The sequence below is a fragment of the Coenobita brevimanus genome, chromosome 21, assembly GCF_032717465.1.
Source record: "Coenobita brevimanus isolate Jiangsu-jjx chromosome 21, ASM3271746v2, whole genome shotgun sequence".
Classification (NCBI taxonomy): domain Eukaryota; kingdom Metazoa; phylum Arthropoda; class Malacostraca; order Decapoda; family Coenobitidae; genus Coenobita; species Coenobita brevimanus.
The window spans coordinates 30,041,262-30,059,360 of record NC_136974.1 but is presented as its reverse complement, the minus strand read 5'-3'; the positions used below and the strand labels follow the sequence as shown (position 1 = coordinate 30,059,360).

The following is an 18,099-nucleotide window of genomic DNA, read 5'->3' as shown; positions in this document are numbered from 1 at the left end:
TCTGAATATAGGTCAACAATACACTGGATAACCTCAGTCATCTGCTGAGGTCACATGAATAAATATAACATAGCAGTACCATGATCTTGACATGTGCTGGTTCAATAAGAGCTCAAAGGTCTCAGGCAATTTCTGCAAAAGGCTGTATAACTTAGATATTTTAAGACACAAACAAGTAAAGATCCAATAAACAAATTCAAATAATGCCAAGGGATAGGGTCTTTGGAGGATAATTTGGCACTTGCAGGTTCAGTACAAGCTCAATGGTTTTGGGAAAATTTAAGCAAAATACTGTAAATTAACTCTGATACTCTGTGACAACCAAATACAGAACCAATAAACATATTCACATACTGTAATGCCTAGGAAGAGAGTGCTGAAAAGTTTTTGTAAGTGAAAAAAAAAAAAAATGTAGAAGAGGAAGGCTGTATGATATGTGGTACTGAAGAAAGTGGAGAGTATATCAACCCCTTGAATCTAAATGATGTCCTTTTTCATTTATTTTTGCTGCTCTCAGACAACTTTATTCAACTTAGGAAAAGCCTCTCATATTAAAGGGCTTCATTAATACAGTACTATATCTAAAACCCCCCAAGTCTGAGAAGCCTACCGTAAACTGTGTAAGCACATGTTAAAAAAGGTAACCTGGAAAAAAAATCCCTAAACTCCATGGGTTAAAGATATGGTACAGGAGTGACAGTGTGAGAGGTATGAAGGGACAAAGTAGCATGGAAATGGTCCTTCCATGGACATCCTCTGATAAAGATTACCAGGTGAAGATGTCTGGTACTTACTGCTACTGTTATGCAAGTTGTAACATCTTCACACAGCATATTCATACTTTTCCATTTTATGCATCTCTGGCATAGGATCATCTGGGATGATGTCTTCCATCTCTCCCTCTTCAAAACCTCTCATACTGTCTTTTTCATACATGCAGGACTCAGTGTTGATGGTGGAGGCAGTGTCATCAAAATTTCGAGGTAGTGGGGTGGTTCGGGCACGGCAAAGACGGTCCCCATATTTGAGGATGATAAATGCAATTACCATCACAAACATGGCCAGGCATGCAAGGGGTGGCCATGCAGCATGAACAGCCATCTTAGGAGCAAGTATTTTCCTTAGAACCTCAAAACAATTATTTCTGCTGGCTGTCTATTGGATTCCTGATGAATATAATATAATGACACTTTGCAAAACACATTCAAAAGTAAGTAACTTGATCAAAACTACAACAAGGACCCAAAGTTGGTAAGCTAGTAAAGGGCATCAAGGGGTCTCTGCTTGGCACGTCGTACAAAGATGAGTGAAGCAAAGCGGTTGCCTGTGTCTGGGTCGTTCCAGTACTTTGAGTGTTCGTGGCAACAGCTACAAATCCAGTTAGCCTGTGGATGTCAAGAACAAGATATAAGACAGCAAATTCACTTGACCTGTGGACTGTAAAAATAAAAACACTGTTGAGAAGCAGGAGTGTTAGCTGGGTGGTACTGGAAGATTCCCAGTAGTTCTTGCGTTTCAGTTACGAGTCAGAGTTGCCAGATAGCCTGCTGTTGTGAGAGGAGGTATTTTGTAAAGTTATGCATTAATTTTTATTTGTTTTCTAATATTTTATTTGGATGATTATGTAATATTCAGATTTAATTTCGGTTTGTATGCTAAAGCATTTAGAGTGCTATGTAATGTAAGAAAGCTCTGGAATATTCTGGATGTCTCCTGTGTTGAAACCTGTACTAGAACATTCGAGTTTCAAGTAAGGTTATGAAAGGAAGGGATACAAAACAGAGGAGTTTCAGTTTAGTTTTATTTGTGGTCTTGTGATGTAAGTGTAGCTCTGGAGTTGTGAAGAAGACAGTATAATTACTTGGAAGATAAAGACAACTAACGTGAGAAGCCTGAGTTATTATGATGCCTAAGATTTTGGGTACATTGAAAGCCTGACCCTACGAAAAACGATTTACTGGATGACGTCCTTCCTAGACTGAACTACTGCTGTTGGAGCCTGTGGTAGTGTGGGATGAGGACATATCAATATAATAGACCACAAATCCAGGGATGGTAAGATTATGATGAATGATACAAATGAAAATAAATATATATATATATACTGTATAATCAAATAAATAAATAGCAAAAATTCCACATTCCTACAACAGGACAATGAACAATAAGTCTCAGACATACCTCTGGTCTCCCTCCTCCACCAAAAATGCTACATGGAGAACTCAAACACCCTGCATCTGACTATTCACCCATTTTCTTAACATTTAACATCAAAACTGATCCCAAAACAATCAATGCATTTCAAACAACAACAAAGCAAACTGGGAAGTGTACTCTTGGACAATTCATCACACACCAGACTGTGCAAAATAAATGAAGGGCCACTTTCTGTTTCTATTTACACTAAAGAGACCAGTGCCCACATCCAGCACCTACCACACCGGATGGTAACTCTCCATGTGTCATTCTCTTTAGATAATTCCTAGTTCAATCCCTGTGCTCAGAGGTCTCCTCATGGGACCTCATCCTATATCTTTCTTGCTCAATCCCTGTGCCCAGAGGTCTCCAGATGGGACCTCATCCTACATCTTTCTTGCTCTGCCTGTAGGAACTCTTCTCTCTACATTCACATCTGTGACCCTTCTCAGACAGCTATCTTCCACCCTCTTCTCAACATGCCCAAATCACCTCAACCTACTGGTTTGTATCACTTCCACATTTCACCCTTGTAGTATCTCCTGGGGTCAATGGTAGCCAACCATCTACTGTACTACCTAATTTTTAATTATTTTTATCTATTAAAAAAAAAAATCCAATTATCTGGGAACATACAAGATTCAAACTCCCCATGATATGATATGGAAGCAAGAGCCCAGTTTCTCCTGAGTTCAGCAACTACAGAACATAAAATAAAAATCCAATTACAGGCTACAAAAAATAAAATTGCTCACAAGGTCCTACACATTAAATGACTGATGCAGTGGTGACACTTTCACTTGTTAAGTGAGGTCAGTACTAACTGTGATGTCACTGCTTGTGGGGCATAAACAAAATATGATATTATGGCAGAAACAGACATTTCTGGTTGTTTTTAAGCATGCAGACAACTTCATATTATTTCTAATATTTTATCTTTCATCATTGTGGTAGGTGGGGGCGCTCACCATCCACTCACTCGATGTAGTGTTGCTCTCGGGTGTCTGCCCTTTCCTCTCCTCCATCCTTCTTTCCTTCCATCCTCTTCTTTATTTCTCTCCTTCATTCTTTCCTCATCCTTCTGCCTACAGGTGACTTTACACTCCCTCTTCTGTCTTTCTTTCCTCTTCCTTCTGCCTGTAGGTGACTCTACGCTGAGTGACAAGCCAAATGGTTTCCTGTACAACAGGAAACCATTTACTACACTTGGCGGTAACCATATAACCAAATTTTGGCGACTGGTGGTTTAGTGGGTAATTACAGAGCTCCAGTCAGATTGAGTCAGTGAAGGTTTATATCCAAGGGGTGGTTGGGGTTTATTGCTCACAAACTGCCACTCAGGGATGAGTGAGGCTGGTCACTCTCATCTTAAATGTCAGGATCAACTTGCCTAGCCCTGGGCTCCTACGCTCCTCATGGGGCAGAGTAGGATTGGATGATGCATGGATGGAATTATCTTTCATCATATCTACAAATGCTGCAAGTATCTTACTCACCTGTTCAGTCTTAACTTTTCATACACACACCACCATCAACATTTCATTCACACAATAATGTAAATAAAGAAAATCTTTGCTTTAACATACCTATTTGTAATGGACTTCAAACATCACAGACCCCATGACCCTACTGGACAACTTTTTTTTATAAAGTGATCCCTTTTGTTAAACAAAGAGAATGGAAACAATAAGAGTATAAGTGGCTGGGGAATGGCTGGGAGAAGAGGGGAGATGAGAAGGGAGGAAGAGATCGGTACAACAAAAGTAGTGGAAGCAATGAAGATAGTCAAAATGAGGATTGCCGCAGGAGTTGACAAAGTGTGTGGTGAAATGCTGAAGCCTGGGGGAGAAAGAGCTGTAAAATGGATATGGAAGATGTGTAGGTTGGCCTGAGAGGAAGAGTCCCAGAGAACTGGAAGTCAGGTATAATTATTCCCCTGTACAAAGGAAAAGGGGAAAAAGAAGTGTGTGGAAATCATACACGCATTTGCTTCTTAATGTAAGAGGAAAAGCATATGGTAGAATACCTACTGACAGTGTTTGGGAAATCGTTTAGTTTAGTTTTTGAAGATGCCTGCATGCGTCGGCTTTGGTCACCTAATGGCAGCTCTCTGCGCTGCTTGATCTATGGCAGCCTTCCTGTTCAGTCCCTTAACCCTGAGGTCACACTTAATGACCTCTTCCCACGTCTTTTTCCGTCTACCCCTCGCAACCCTCCAGTCCCATCCTATCTCTCAACTCATCCATCTAAATAAAGCCAGCCCTCCCAGGCCTAGCATGTTGGGACGCACTGCACATCCACCTAATCACTGTCATTTCTGTATGTTTGAGCTTGCGAATATCCTCTTCATTTAATGCCTAGGTCTCACTACCATACAGTATTACACTCATAACACATGCTGCATACAAAGATCCCTTAGCATGTAGGGAGAGCCCTCTCCATGTCAGGAGAGGCAACAGCTCAGTGAACTTCTTCCAACCACTTCTCACCCTAGTCACAAAGCTAGCTCCAGCCCCACCTCCAGCACATAACATGTCTTCCAAATAACAAAACTCTTACACACACTCAAGAGACTCACAAGCAAGTTCAATCCTTTCACATCTGACAATCTCCACCTGCTCTCCCTGACACGCCGCACACATAAAATTAGCATTATCTTGCAATCTACCTCTAGTACCACTACATCTCTTATGCACCCACTTATCACAAGATGGAATTACTTCCCATACCCTTGTGGCAAATTGCAAATGGCCACTTCCCCTCTTTGACAGTACTGCCAACCCCAGATATCGTCACTTTTGTTTTATATGCATTTACTCTCAAGTCCTTGTGCCCCACACCATCTCTCCACTTCCTAAATCTTTCCTCCACCTCCCTTTCATTCTCTGCAATCAACACCAAATCATTGACATACAACATCTCTCACAGAAGTCCATTTCTGAAGTCACGTGAGAGGGCTTCAAGCATCATGATAAACAACAAGGACTCAAAACTACCCTTGATGCACATCAACATTCACGGAAAACTCATCACTCAACTCTCCATTCCCTCTTACCTGGGTGTGAGCACCCACATACAAGGCCATAACCACCCTAACCAGCCACTCCTCCATCCCAAGCTTTCTCACTGCACATTTCACCACCTCCCTACGGATTCTGTCAAAGGCCTTTTCAAAATCAACAAAAACATAGTACAGTTCCCTTTTCTTTCCTATATATTTTTCCTGAAGCTGTCGAACAATGAATATGGAAACAGAGGTCCCCCTGCTGGGCATAAACCCAAACTGCATCTCATCAATATTCACTCTTTCTCTAATCATACCTTCTAGAACCCTCCATTACCTTCATTATCTGATCTAAAAGCTTTATATCTCTATAATTTCCTCTTTCCAGGGCATCGCCCTTCCCCTTGTACACATTTACAATTGCGCTCTTCAGCAAATCATCTGGGACAACACACTCATTTATATATAATCATATTTATCAGGTCAGTGACTAACCTCACTCCTATTTCACCTGAGGCCTTCAACAATTCAGCAGTCAACCCAGACACCTGCTGCCTTCCCCACCTGCATCCTGCCTATTGCCTTACTCACAATAGCAGGATCAATCAAAGGGCAAGGGTCAAACACTGGATCTGCCGGCTCCAAATCTTCCTGTCCCAGTCAAACCCCTCAATCAACAACTGGCTATAATGCTCTCTCCATGCATTTTTAATAACCCCATTGTTCACCACTACCCTTTCTTCATCATTATTCACAAGCTGCTCACCTATAATATACAGATTATCCCTCTTCACTGATTTGCCACCTTAAATATATTCTTCTTTCTCACACGATTTAGGTTATCAAATATATGTCTCTGTGACTCAAACTTCACCCTGTATACCTCTTTCTAGTCCTATGGTTGACAGAGGAATTAGATGGAGATGAGCGGGGAGGTACAGTAGGTTCGCACAGTGCGCGAGAGATTGGGCGGTCCACGACCTCGCGCACTGCGAATTCGCGTACTGGGAATACATAATCTTATGGGAATAATTACATATGGGCGGTATCCCCTCATACCTGGACATTTTTTGGCCCTTAGAGACATAATAAAGGTCATATTTTTCAGACACTGTACTAAAGCTATAGCTACAATAACAAAAATATGGGTAGTCACCTTAACAACAGTAAACAGGCCTGATGACCTTAAATAACAGGAGTTCCGAGGCGCGGCAACACTTACAGCGCCGCACTCCCCACCGCACCAACACCTCCCTCCACAGACTCCTCTTGAGCACCTTCCCCAGGAGCATCAAAGTCACTCACTTCGGCCATAAACCCTTCAAAGTCCAATGCTGACACTTCTGACACTGCATCCTCTTCATCCTCAACAGGAACAGGAGCAGACGATGTTGCTGGTTCCGCAATTTCACCAATTTGAGCCCGCTGTGTGTAGCTTGTTATGAGAGTCTGTCTTCTGTTTATTTCTTCCCTGTGCCTGTCTGTGTAGAAACGGAAGAGTTTGTCGATACCAACCAGAAGTTCCTCAGTTCTTAGGTTGCTCACTTCCTGTTCCTTCACCTCTTCCTTGAGCTTATCCACAGCAGCAAGAATCTTGCTAATGTTTGACATACACAGCTCAGTCCTGCCTTCCATCACGCTAGGCCGCTCAACTTGACTCTGCCTGGAGTCGGGCTCTGTGTCAGCCTCGTCTATCCGTTGCAACACTTCCTCGGGAGGCTGTTCCTCAGTAGCAATGGTGCGGCGAAGTACTGTACAGGCAAGGATGGAGCAGCACAAAAAACACTACACGTTGTACACGACAGGTTAGCTGTAGAGAGCAGATCCGCACAGTGCACGAGCCAGGACTGTTATGGCGCGCCCGCTCCCTTGTACCCCAAGCTGCGCAGTAGAATGCCCGGGAATTTCTGCGCATCAACATGATGACACGTGACGCGCTGTGTGAGGGGTGGTCGCACACTAATAGAAAATGGCATTTTTGAGCCACTCCTTGCCTCCGCCTCGCATTCTGTGCAGTAAACTCGCGCATTCAAGGGTTTTTGGTTATGATTTTTGGTCACTTGCGCACAATGCGAATCGCGCACTGTGCGAACCTACTGTATTGGGAAGAGAGGATGTAGTGTAGATCTGAAATTCATCCTAAGGTCGTTAATGGAAAAGTTGCTACAGAAGGGAAAGAAATTGCATGTGGCTTTCATGGCTTTAGAGAAAGCATATGACAGAGTGGATAGACAAGGAATGCGGAAAATATTATGAATATACAGAGTAAATAGGCTGAATGCCATCAAAAGTATCTATGAAGGTGCTAGGGATGCAGTGCATGTGGATGGTGACCTGAGTGAATTTTTCTATCTGAAAGTTGGATTGCACAGGATGTGTCATGTCTCCATGATTGTTCAGTCTGTATCATGATGGAGTTATAAAAATGCTTTAAGGTAGGGCAGTGGATGTTGGAGCAGAGGCCACTGTTTGGAAGATTCATTTTCTATTGTTTGCAGATGATACTGTATTGTTTAGTGAAGATGAAGGGAAGCTGCATGGCTTGGTGAATGAGTTTGGGAGAGTGTGTAAGAAATGGAATCTAATGGTGAATGTAGGGAAGAGTAAAGTTGTGGTCTTCGAAAGAAATGAAGTCACTAAATGCACAGTGAGGTTGGATGGTGGCAAAATGGAAAATGTGAGTGCCTTTAAGTACTTGGGTAGTGTAATGAGTATGGATGGAGGTTTAGAGGATGAAGTGCTTGAAAGGGTACAACTGGGAAGAAACGTTGCTGGTTCTTTGAAAGCAGTGATAAGAAATTGGGAAGTGGGCATGGAAGTAAAAAAAAAAAGTTGCTGCATGATAGCATTGTGATGCCAACTCTAACATATGGAGGCAAAGCTTAGACCTTGCTGGCAGGACACAAGAGTATGTGAAGTGGAAATGGGTTGTCTGAGAGGAGCATGGGGAGTTATGTGATGCCAAAGGCTGGCAAAAGAGGAAGTGAAGGAGCATTGTGGTGTGGAGATGGAAGTGAAAGAAAACATTAGGAAATACACTGAGCTGGTTTGGCCATGTGGAGAGGATGGAGAGTGAGAGACTAATGAGGAGCGTGTATGTGAGTGAGGTCGAGGGGATGGAGAGGGAGGGGGAAACTGCGGATGAGGTGGAAGGATGGAGTGGAGAAGTACTGTATATGAGAAAGGGGTGTGTGGGCTGGGAGTAGGACTGCAAAATGGCAGGGGACAGGGAAACATGGAGGTGATTGTTAATGGCCACCTCTTATGGGATTAAGGCATCTGACTACAGTAAAACCTTGATATAACGGATTTCAATAGACTGGAATTTGCTTTTATTGGACTCGACGAGCTACCTGACTAAATTTCTATATACAGTACACTGACACCTCAATTTAAGGGACTAAATGGGGAATCAACTTGTCCCTTACTTGAAAATGTCCCTTACTTAAAAATGTCCACTGTTTTATCACATATAAAGACAATCTTATTATGAAATGCAATGATTTTTTCACTTATCTTACTTATTTATAAGATTATGAATATTATTTTACGGGTACTGTATAAAGAAATATATTAATGTGTATAAACTAAACATTGCGTATCATTTTTTAATGGTCCTGTCCGCTTGTCAGGAAGAATATGGAGTCCCTTATATCCAAAATCCCTTAAATGGAGGTCCCTTTAATCGAGGTTTGAGTGTATCGGAAAAAGTCCAATAAAACCGGAAGTAGTCCGGACTGCCTGACCACTTCAGCTATGTTTACCACAATAAGGTAAATAAAAGACATGTTTATCTGTGTATAGTACAGTATTATTATATATATTATACCATTTGATTAATGTAGTGAAGTTATAATACCGCAATGACAGTCAGAAGTTTAAAAATGGTTCATGCAAACCAGACTGATGTCTGAGATGTAGGAAAAAGTCCGGAGTAGCAGGGGGAAGTCCGGATGTCGTTTTTATCGGAATTTCGCATTTTTCCGAATGGTTTGGGCCCTAATTAGTCTGTTATAGTGAGGTCTTACTGTATAGAGATAAATAATCATTTCTTTCACCTTCATTGCATTCATGACTTATTACATTCACTTTTCCTTAACCAATGAACCTATATCACCATATCCATCTGCACTTAACTGCCAAAATAACATATCTACCATCAATCCAGGCAATCACTGTGATGATGATATTTTTAAATAATTTATCATATTCAAGCACTTTTTTGGTGGCACACTACACACTGTCACCTTTCTCTCAAGAGCCATAACACAAGTGATCTACAGCAAACTTCCTTGTATCTATCTATCTATCTATCTATTGCCAGACGCCTCAATCCTGTTTGGGGTGGCCACAAACAAATCGCCTCCAAGTCACCCTGTCCCCCCCCCATTTCACTGCCCTGCTCCCAACTCACACCCCCCTCTCTCATATACCTCTCCACTCCATCCCTCCATCTCATCCTCGGCCTCCCCCTCCCTCTTCCCCCCTCCACCTCACTCACATACACTCTCTTCGTCAGTCTTTCACCCTCCATCCTCTCCACATGGCCAAACCACCTCAGTGTGTTCCTCATAACAATTCCTATCACATCCACATCCACACCACAACGCTCTTTTATATCCTCATTCGTTAGCCTGTCTCTCCATGTGACTCCACAGGCTCCTCTTAAATAACTCATTTCCACTGCTCTCACTCTTGACTTGTGTCCTTCCAACAACGTCCAAGCTTCACTTCCATATGTTAGAGTTGGTATCACAATACTGTACTGTCATGTAGTAACTTTTTCACTTCCATCCTCACTTCTCTGTTTCTTATCACTGCTTTCAAAAAACCAGCAACCTTTCTTCCCTGCTGTACCCTTTCAAGCACTTCACCCTCCAAACCTCCATCCTTACTCATCACACTACCCAAGTACTTAAACGTACTCACATTTTCCAATTCCTCACCATCCAACCTCGCTGTACATTCACTGACTTCACCTCTCTCAAAGACCATCACTTTACTCTTCCCTACATTCACCTTCAAATTCCGTTTCTTACACACTCTCCCAAACTCATCCACCAAGCCTTGCAGCTCCCCTTCGTCTTCACTCAACAACACAGTATCATCTGCAAACAACAGTACAGGGAGTTTCCAACTACTATCCTCTCTCACCAGGGCCACTCCAACATCCACTACCCTACCTTGCACCTCTTTTAATACCCCATCCATGTACAGATTGAATAACCATGGAGACATGACACATCCCTGTTTCAACCCAACTTTCAAAGAGAAAAATTCACTTAGTTCACCATCCACACGCACTGCAGCCTTCGCACCATCGTACATACTCTTCACAGCATTCAACAACTTCCCATCTACTCCATATATTCTTAACACTTTCCACAATCCTTGTCTATCCACCCTGTCATATGGTTTCTCCAAATCCATGAAAGCCACATACAACTTCTTTCCCTTCTCTAGAAACTTTTCCACTAAAGATCTAAGAATGAATATCTGATCTACACAACCTCTTCCCTTCCTAAAGCCTCCCTGTTCTTCTCCAACTAATTTCTCTGTTCTTTCTCTAACTCTGTCAATAAGTATCCTACCATACACTTTTCCTATTATACTAAGAAGACAAATGCCCCTATGATTACCACACACTTCTTTTTCCCCTTTTCCTTTGTACGAGGGAATAATTATACCTGACTTCCAATCCTCCGGGACTCTACCTTCCTCCCAGGCCAATCTGCACATCTTCCACATCCATTCTACTACTATCTCTCCCCCATGCTTCAGCATTTCACCACACACTCCATCAATTCCTGGGGCTTTCCCCGATTTAACTTTCTTCATTGCTTCCACAACTTCTATCCTACTGATTTCTTCCTGTCTTCTCACCTCCCTCCTTCTCCCAGCCATTCCCCAGCCACTTATACTCGCATTACTTCCATCCTCTATGTTCAACAATTCCTTAAAGTGTGCTCTCCATCTGCTCACTTTTTCTCCCTTCTCCATTAGTAATCTACCATTTTTATCTTTCACTCCCCTGCTAACTTCACATCCACCCTGTCTTACTCTTTTCACCTCTTTCCAGAACATTTTCTTACAGTCCCTCCACTTTACACTCAAATTCCTTCCAAATTCCTCATCAACTCTCTTCTTACTCTCTCTTACTAATCTTTTCACCTCTCTCTTTCTTTCTACATATAACTCTCTCTTCCGCCTCTCAACTTCTTCCACGCCCCTATTTCTCATCCATTCATTGTATGCTTTCTCCTTTTGTGCCACAGCCTGTCTCACCTCTTCAGTCCACCACGCTGTTCCTTGCACCCCCCTCCGTCTTCTCTTCCTTCCACACACCACATCACATGCTGCACATATTTCTTCTGTAAATATCCTACAGACACCTTCCACGTCTCCCATCTGCTCCAATTCATATTTGCCCAATCGTTCCTCCACTTCTCTCTTATACTCTGCCTTTTTCTCATCCTCTTGTAACCTTTCCACTCTCCTTGCAACTACTCCTTCCTCTCGTCTTTCCCTTCTTCTATTCCTCCATCTTACTTGAATCCTAATTCTGGCCACCACCAAGTAGCGGTCAGAAACTAATTAAAACCAGGCCTATTCGGATACTCAGGGTATCCAGAGACTTAAAGTTTTACCAAAATTACCCAGAAAATGCCCCACAACCCTATGCAAGCCAACCCAAACACATTCTCCTTTGCTTATAGTACTATACATAATACAGATATAAAAACCAAACCCCAGGTCCTCTACAAATGCACATAAAACAATGGTGATGATATCTTGGGCTGGTGGCAGTGCTGTCAAACAAACATGCGCAGTGTTTGTCATAAGTGGGTGCATAAATGTAGTGGTATTTGAGGTAGACTGAGAGACAATACTGATTTTGTGTGTGCGGATAGTCAGGGAGAGCATGTAGAGCTTGTCAGGCATAAAAGAACTGATCTTGCTGGTTGTGTCTCTTGAGTGGGTGGAAGAGCTTTGTTATTTGTGGGACATGTTAGGTGCTGGAGGTGGGGCTTAAGCTAGCTAGGGTATAGAGTGGTTGGAGAAAGTTCAGGGAGCTGTTGCCACTTCTGACACTGAGGAAGCTCTCTCTCCATGCTAAGGGAACTTTGTGTGCAGCACTTGTTGGGGGTGGTGCTGTATGGTGGTGAGACTTGGGGAGTAAAGTAAGAGGATATATGTAGGCTCAAATGTACAGAAATGACAATGATCAGATGGATGTGTAATGTGTCCTTGAATGTGAGGCCTGGGGGGGGCTAGGTTTACAATTAAAGGGTTGAGAGGAGGCATGGAACTGGAGCATGTTGGTGTTGTCATGGGGAGGGATGGATTGGGATGGTCTGACCATGTGGACAGGATGGAAGATGACAAGTGGGTGCAAAAAGTGACAAGTGTGAATGTTGCAGGTCAGGCTGTAAAAGGCAGACTGAAAAGACCTGGAACGAGGTCACAGAGTGTGACTTCAGGGATGGGGGACTGAATGGGAAGGTTGCCAGTGATCGAGCAGCGTGGAGAGCCACCATTAGGTGACCACAGCTGAGGCATGTAAGCATGATGAAGCCTTCATAAATGATACAGTAAGTTAGGTCTGATTACTGTACTTCAGGTTTGGTTAGGTCAGGATAGGTTAAGCAAAGTTACATTACAGTTTAGAATACAAGAGAAACAATTAGTCTGGCCTAACCATCATCATTTCATTATAAGATTCTTTTTTTTTTTTTTTCTCAAAAGTTTCTGTACCTTCCTAGGCTGTTTCCAGGTGGGTTTGAGTTGGATAAGACAATATCATTTCATTAGATTAGGATAATATTCAGGTTATGTTCAAGTACTGTACTATACTTCAGGTTAGGTAAGACTTTCAGGGTTACAGTTCTGTAAGGTTAGGCAAGTTCAACAACAATAAGTCTGGGTAGATATGAGCAAGGATTGTCAAGTCTCTGCCATTATGCCTAAACTGGCTTGGCCATCATTAATTTATTATAAGATTTCTCATATCTCCTTTTGTCAATACCTTCCTAGACTGTGTTACAGGGGAAGGAGTTATCAAAAAAACCAATGCCACACAAACAAGGGAAACCTGGGAAACACAAACTCACTTGTTAAACAAAGGCACAGATTGAATCTGAGTGTGAATGTACACATGCTTCAATAAGTGGTGATACAATTGAGGCCCAACAACACAGTCACAAGTTGCATGAAACCTGCACTATTTATTTACATATATATTTATTTTTCCATTGGGCCACCCGGATACTGATGTATTTTGGATATAGGATGAGGAAGTTTACCGTATATTCACTCACCAATATCCACAAAACTGAAGACTACTACTCTTCAAGTTCTACTTCATTGTTTGCAAACAGCTGTAACATTTTATATTTTTTATTCCTTCCTGGTTGTTGAGACTTACACTTGAAAATATGGCAACAGAGCCAGATATCAATCCCATCACCATATATGTGGAGAGAAAAGTGTGAATTATCTTGACAACTGACTAATGAAGAAGGGGTTGCTTTCACTCCATTATAATCAATATTATTGTTACTTTTTTTATTATGCATCCAACTCTGGGCCTAGGCTTAGCTGCCTCTTCCCTAAGGCTCAGCAGTTCTCCAATGTACCACACACCTCCTCAAGTTACCACTTAAGCACCAACACCCACCAATCATACTGAATACATACTACAGCTGTCTCACACTGCACTAATGTCTATACTGGTATATGTATGTAATAAGATGCCATTTCAAAAAATATTTATAAATTCTGGCAAGCACATACTGAAAATAAGTTAAGGCCCTCTGTGACAGAACCTTGGCTAGGGTGGTCCCCACTCTAAGAGTTGCTGTTGTTTAGTAACTGCGGTCTAGCTGGCAGGGCAAACCCATCAACTGCTGGCAAGCAATCACTTCTACAGGGCTGTCTTGGGCAGCGAACTGACGTTCCCTTACGACAAGAGCACCTCACCACAATGAGATGCAGGAAAGAGTGTGAAGGTTTAGTTCCCAGATGGATACTGCATTTGCATCTCTCCACCCAGTTAACAGAGGCACCATACTGTGGTAGGTTCCGTATAACCTCAATTTTGGTTATATGGTTACCACCCTGTACTGTAAAAGACTTCCTGGGTTACAGAAAACCATTCAACTTGTCACTCATTGTAGCACCACTTTAAGTGTCAAAAAGAATAATAAAAAAGGGGACAGGAATGATAAAAGATTAGTGGGAAAGGAGGGCAGAAATAAAAAAGAATGATAAAAGTGAAAGAAGAAGCAGGTAACACTACATCAAGTAAGTGAATGATGGGTGCCCCCATCTACCGCAACAAATACTGTACATATATACTGTATTCATGTTCCTTTGCAGACAAGGATAGAACTCTGTCTCCAACTGTAACTGTATCACTCACCAAAATCAGTATGATGCCAATGATGGTGCAGATGGTGATGCCCACATAGAAGGGAGCGTAATTGTTATACTCAGCCTTCACACCATACCTGCTGTTCATTTCAGCCTGAGAGATGTTGTAGACAAAAGGCATGGTAGCTAGTCATCCTGAAATGTTGACTGGTATTAGCTTACAGTATTCCAAAGTACAAAAGAATAAACATTGTTTTCATGGTAGAAATAACAACTTATATGCAACCATTTCTATCCCATTCATTCCCATACATACAGTCAGTATTAGAGTTCAATGACCACATACCTGCACCATGCGGGCATAACGAATACAGGAAATATCCTATCTATCTATCTATCTACTGCCAGACACCACAATCCAATTACTGTATTTAAAATTTACTAAATAAAAACAATTATGAAAAAAACTAGTCCAACAGTCAAATTAAGGTGCTAAAGTATTGTTACATCCATTCTCTTTGTCATATCAGCCATGTTCAGACTAAATCAGTGTATCAGTGTCCTTAGTAGTCAGTTCTGATACAGTTTCCAAAAGGTCAAGTATGAAGAATTAGGTTCAGTTATAAGCCATTCATGCTAATGAATCCCACATCAGGTCTAGTCAGCCCATTTCATTCATTTCAGTCAAATCAGGTAATTTCAGGTTACTTTAAAGCAAGTTAGACAGATTCAGATTTAATTCGACCCGTTCAAGGCTATTTGGTTCGATTTTGACCTTTGCAGGGCCTTCACATCATATCTAGCTTATTTAGGTTCCTTCAGAATTACTGTAATCAGATCCATTAGAGGCCGACCGAATACAATGCCCATGCAGGTTCATCAGTGCCATTCCATATCCAACCAGATCCACTGCATCCATTTTGGCCAACTCAGGTTATTTCATGTCAATTCAGAGCAAAACTGAATACTGTACTGTATATACTGTATGGAAACCATGGAGGATCCCATGACAATATAATTATGTATGACCTCAGTGCTTCACCCACTTGACAGAGTGTTTAAACTTAAAATATAAACGATGTGGAAAACATAAACCACCCAATTTTATAAAATGAAACTAAAACTTAACATACTCTATGAATGTAAATACTGTCCTATTCCTTAACATAAATTTTACAAAATATCACGCAGTGTAATTTAACTCCAATCTTGTAAACAATTTAAAAAGAAAAGACCGGTATTCATGGCAATCAGTAAAAAATATCAGATAAATATAATATGAATAACCTTCCTTGATAAGAAATTTGAAAGAATCATGCAGCAGTTGACTGATTACACTATAAAGATCATGGCAGCCTAACAACTTTGTTGCGTAATCAATCAACCACTGCATTGTTCTTTAATATTTCATACCAAGAAAAGTGATTCATATTACAGTATATTAATCTGTGATGCTTATATAATCAAATTGGCTGGTGATAAGAGCCAAACATGTCTGCAAACCCCTAACAATTCCAAGGATGGCCCTGAAGTTTGCAAAGACTAAGGCCAATATACAGTATGTGGCACTAAACGATATACTTGGTGGTGCAACAACCATATATCCTTTATCTTTTCAACATAATGTACAGTGTTAAGCTTTGCTCAGATTTCTAGTATTCCCACATTTCAATATAACAGGCCTGGATTTCCTGTTACTTCAACTTCCTTATTTTCATATGCTGAAATAAAGAAGCTTAACTTATACAGTATTTTCACATTTTAAGAATTTCTATTAGCCTAAGCTACTCATGATAAGTTCTTGAATAAGTGACTTACATTTTCTACTTTTTTCCAGTCCTTTACTTTGCACAAATAATAATAATGCTGGTCTGAATTTCCAAATTTCATTGTCTTAAAGCTTTCATGACTCTGATTTCCAAATTTCATCATGCTCACATTTTCACAAATTAAGAAGTTGGCTGAGATTTCTTAAGATGAGGATTTTATTACTATTTCCTTGCTTTACTCACCACTAATAATCCCAAATTTTCCCTACCGTGAGAGCTTTCCTCATTGTTGGTATGGTAAAAATTCTTGGATAAGTTAGGTACTGTAGTCTCTCTCTCATATCTCAGCTTTAGCCACTTCTATAAGGTAGCGGAAAAGAAAGAAAAAATTAAAATACACGTAGGAAAGGAAGCTTACCTGTTAAAGCGAGTCAGCAAAAACACTACACAGTACTATACTACATGTAACAGGGAGTAGAGCACGGCACCAAAACTCAAAGGATCTCAAATTATGAGCTGTAATGATCCTATGTACATTGACGAATTCTACAGTATAGGGTAAAACAGGGCAGTTTTGCAGTGAACGGTAGTTTTTACTAAATACAAATCTCCACATATGGAATACAGACATTTTTATTGCTTTATTTGTGGCAGGTGGGGGGAGTTCACCATCCACTCACTCAATGTAGTGCTGCTCTTGGGTGATTGCCCTTTCCTCTCTTCCTTCCTTCCTTCCTCTTCTGTCTTTCTTTCCTTCATTCTCTCCTCTTCCTTCTGTCTATGGGTGACTCTACACTAAGTGACAAACCAAATGGTTTCCTGTACACCAGAAACTCATTTACTACTCTGGGTGGTAACAATATAACCAATTTATGGCTGCTGGTGGCTTAGTGGGTAAATAAGGGACTCCAGTTGGATTGAGCCTGGGCAGATTTATATCCAAGGGATGGTTGGGGATTATTGTTCACATGATCCCACTCAGGGATGAGTGAGGCTGGTCACTCTCATCTTAAATGCCAGGACCAACTTGCCTAGTCCACGGCTCCTATGCTCCTCATGGGGTAACATACGATTGGATGATGGTGGACGGATTATTGCTTTATGCACGCAGCCATTCTGTGAAAGATACCTATAATTGTTCTTGTAAAAAAAAAAAAAAAAATAATAATAATAAGGCCAAAGCCACAGATTAAAAAAAAAAAAAAAAAGTTTCGCAGCGAAATTACCCCACCCGATGGGGTAATTTTGCTGCAACCTATTTCCTGTTATTATTGTTATAGTATTTACTGTTATTATTATTATTATAATATCACACTACATATCATACACAATTGATTATAACTAGGTTTAGGCCTATGTGATGTATTGGGCAACCTTTACATTGATGGCATCCATCATTGTTTAAATGATTGTTTCATGGTTGGTAAGTTGGTCAGGGGGGACTCCCATGGTATGAGTGCATGGGAGGGTACTGTTTTGTACGCACACATGTGTGTGAACAATGCAAACAGTTCTGAACCACTTTTAACCTAAAACATGTAAATAATGGGTATATAGAATTTTTTTTTTTAACTAATGCAATAAATGCTGAAAATTTCAGTATCGTAAACAATTTAATTTCTCCAACATTTTTTGCATAATGGATCAAAACTTCACATGACATTGTTCAGTTGGCATTCCCCTAAAATTTAAGCCCAACAAAAGCTGAATCCATGCAACAGTTTGGAAGCTATGGGTCTTTGAACTGGAATTATTAGC

At 41.0% G+C, this 18,099-nt stretch overlaps 1 protein-coding gene across 1 annotated transcript; it reads right to left on the bottom strand.

Annotated features, from left to right (window-relative positions):
• Nucleotides 1–1,138: 1,138 nt before the first annotated feature.
• On the bottom strand, nucleotides 1,139–16,640 carry wrm1 (wurmchen 1 transmembrane protein). Its single transcript, XM_080266646.1, has 3 exons — nucleotides 16,611–16,640; nucleotides 14,622–14,767; nucleotides 1,139–1,385 (listed from the first exon to the last, which is right to left on the bottom strand). The coding sequence occupies exons 2-3, from the start codon at nucleotides 14,751–14,753 to the stop codon at nucleotides 1,257–1,259; spliced, it is 261 nt and encodes an 86-aa protein (XP_080122772.1). The 5' UTR covers nucleotides 14,754–14,767; nucleotides 16,611–16,640; the 3' UTR covers nucleotides 1,139–1,256.
• Nucleotides 16,641–18,099: the final 1,459 nt, after the last annotated feature.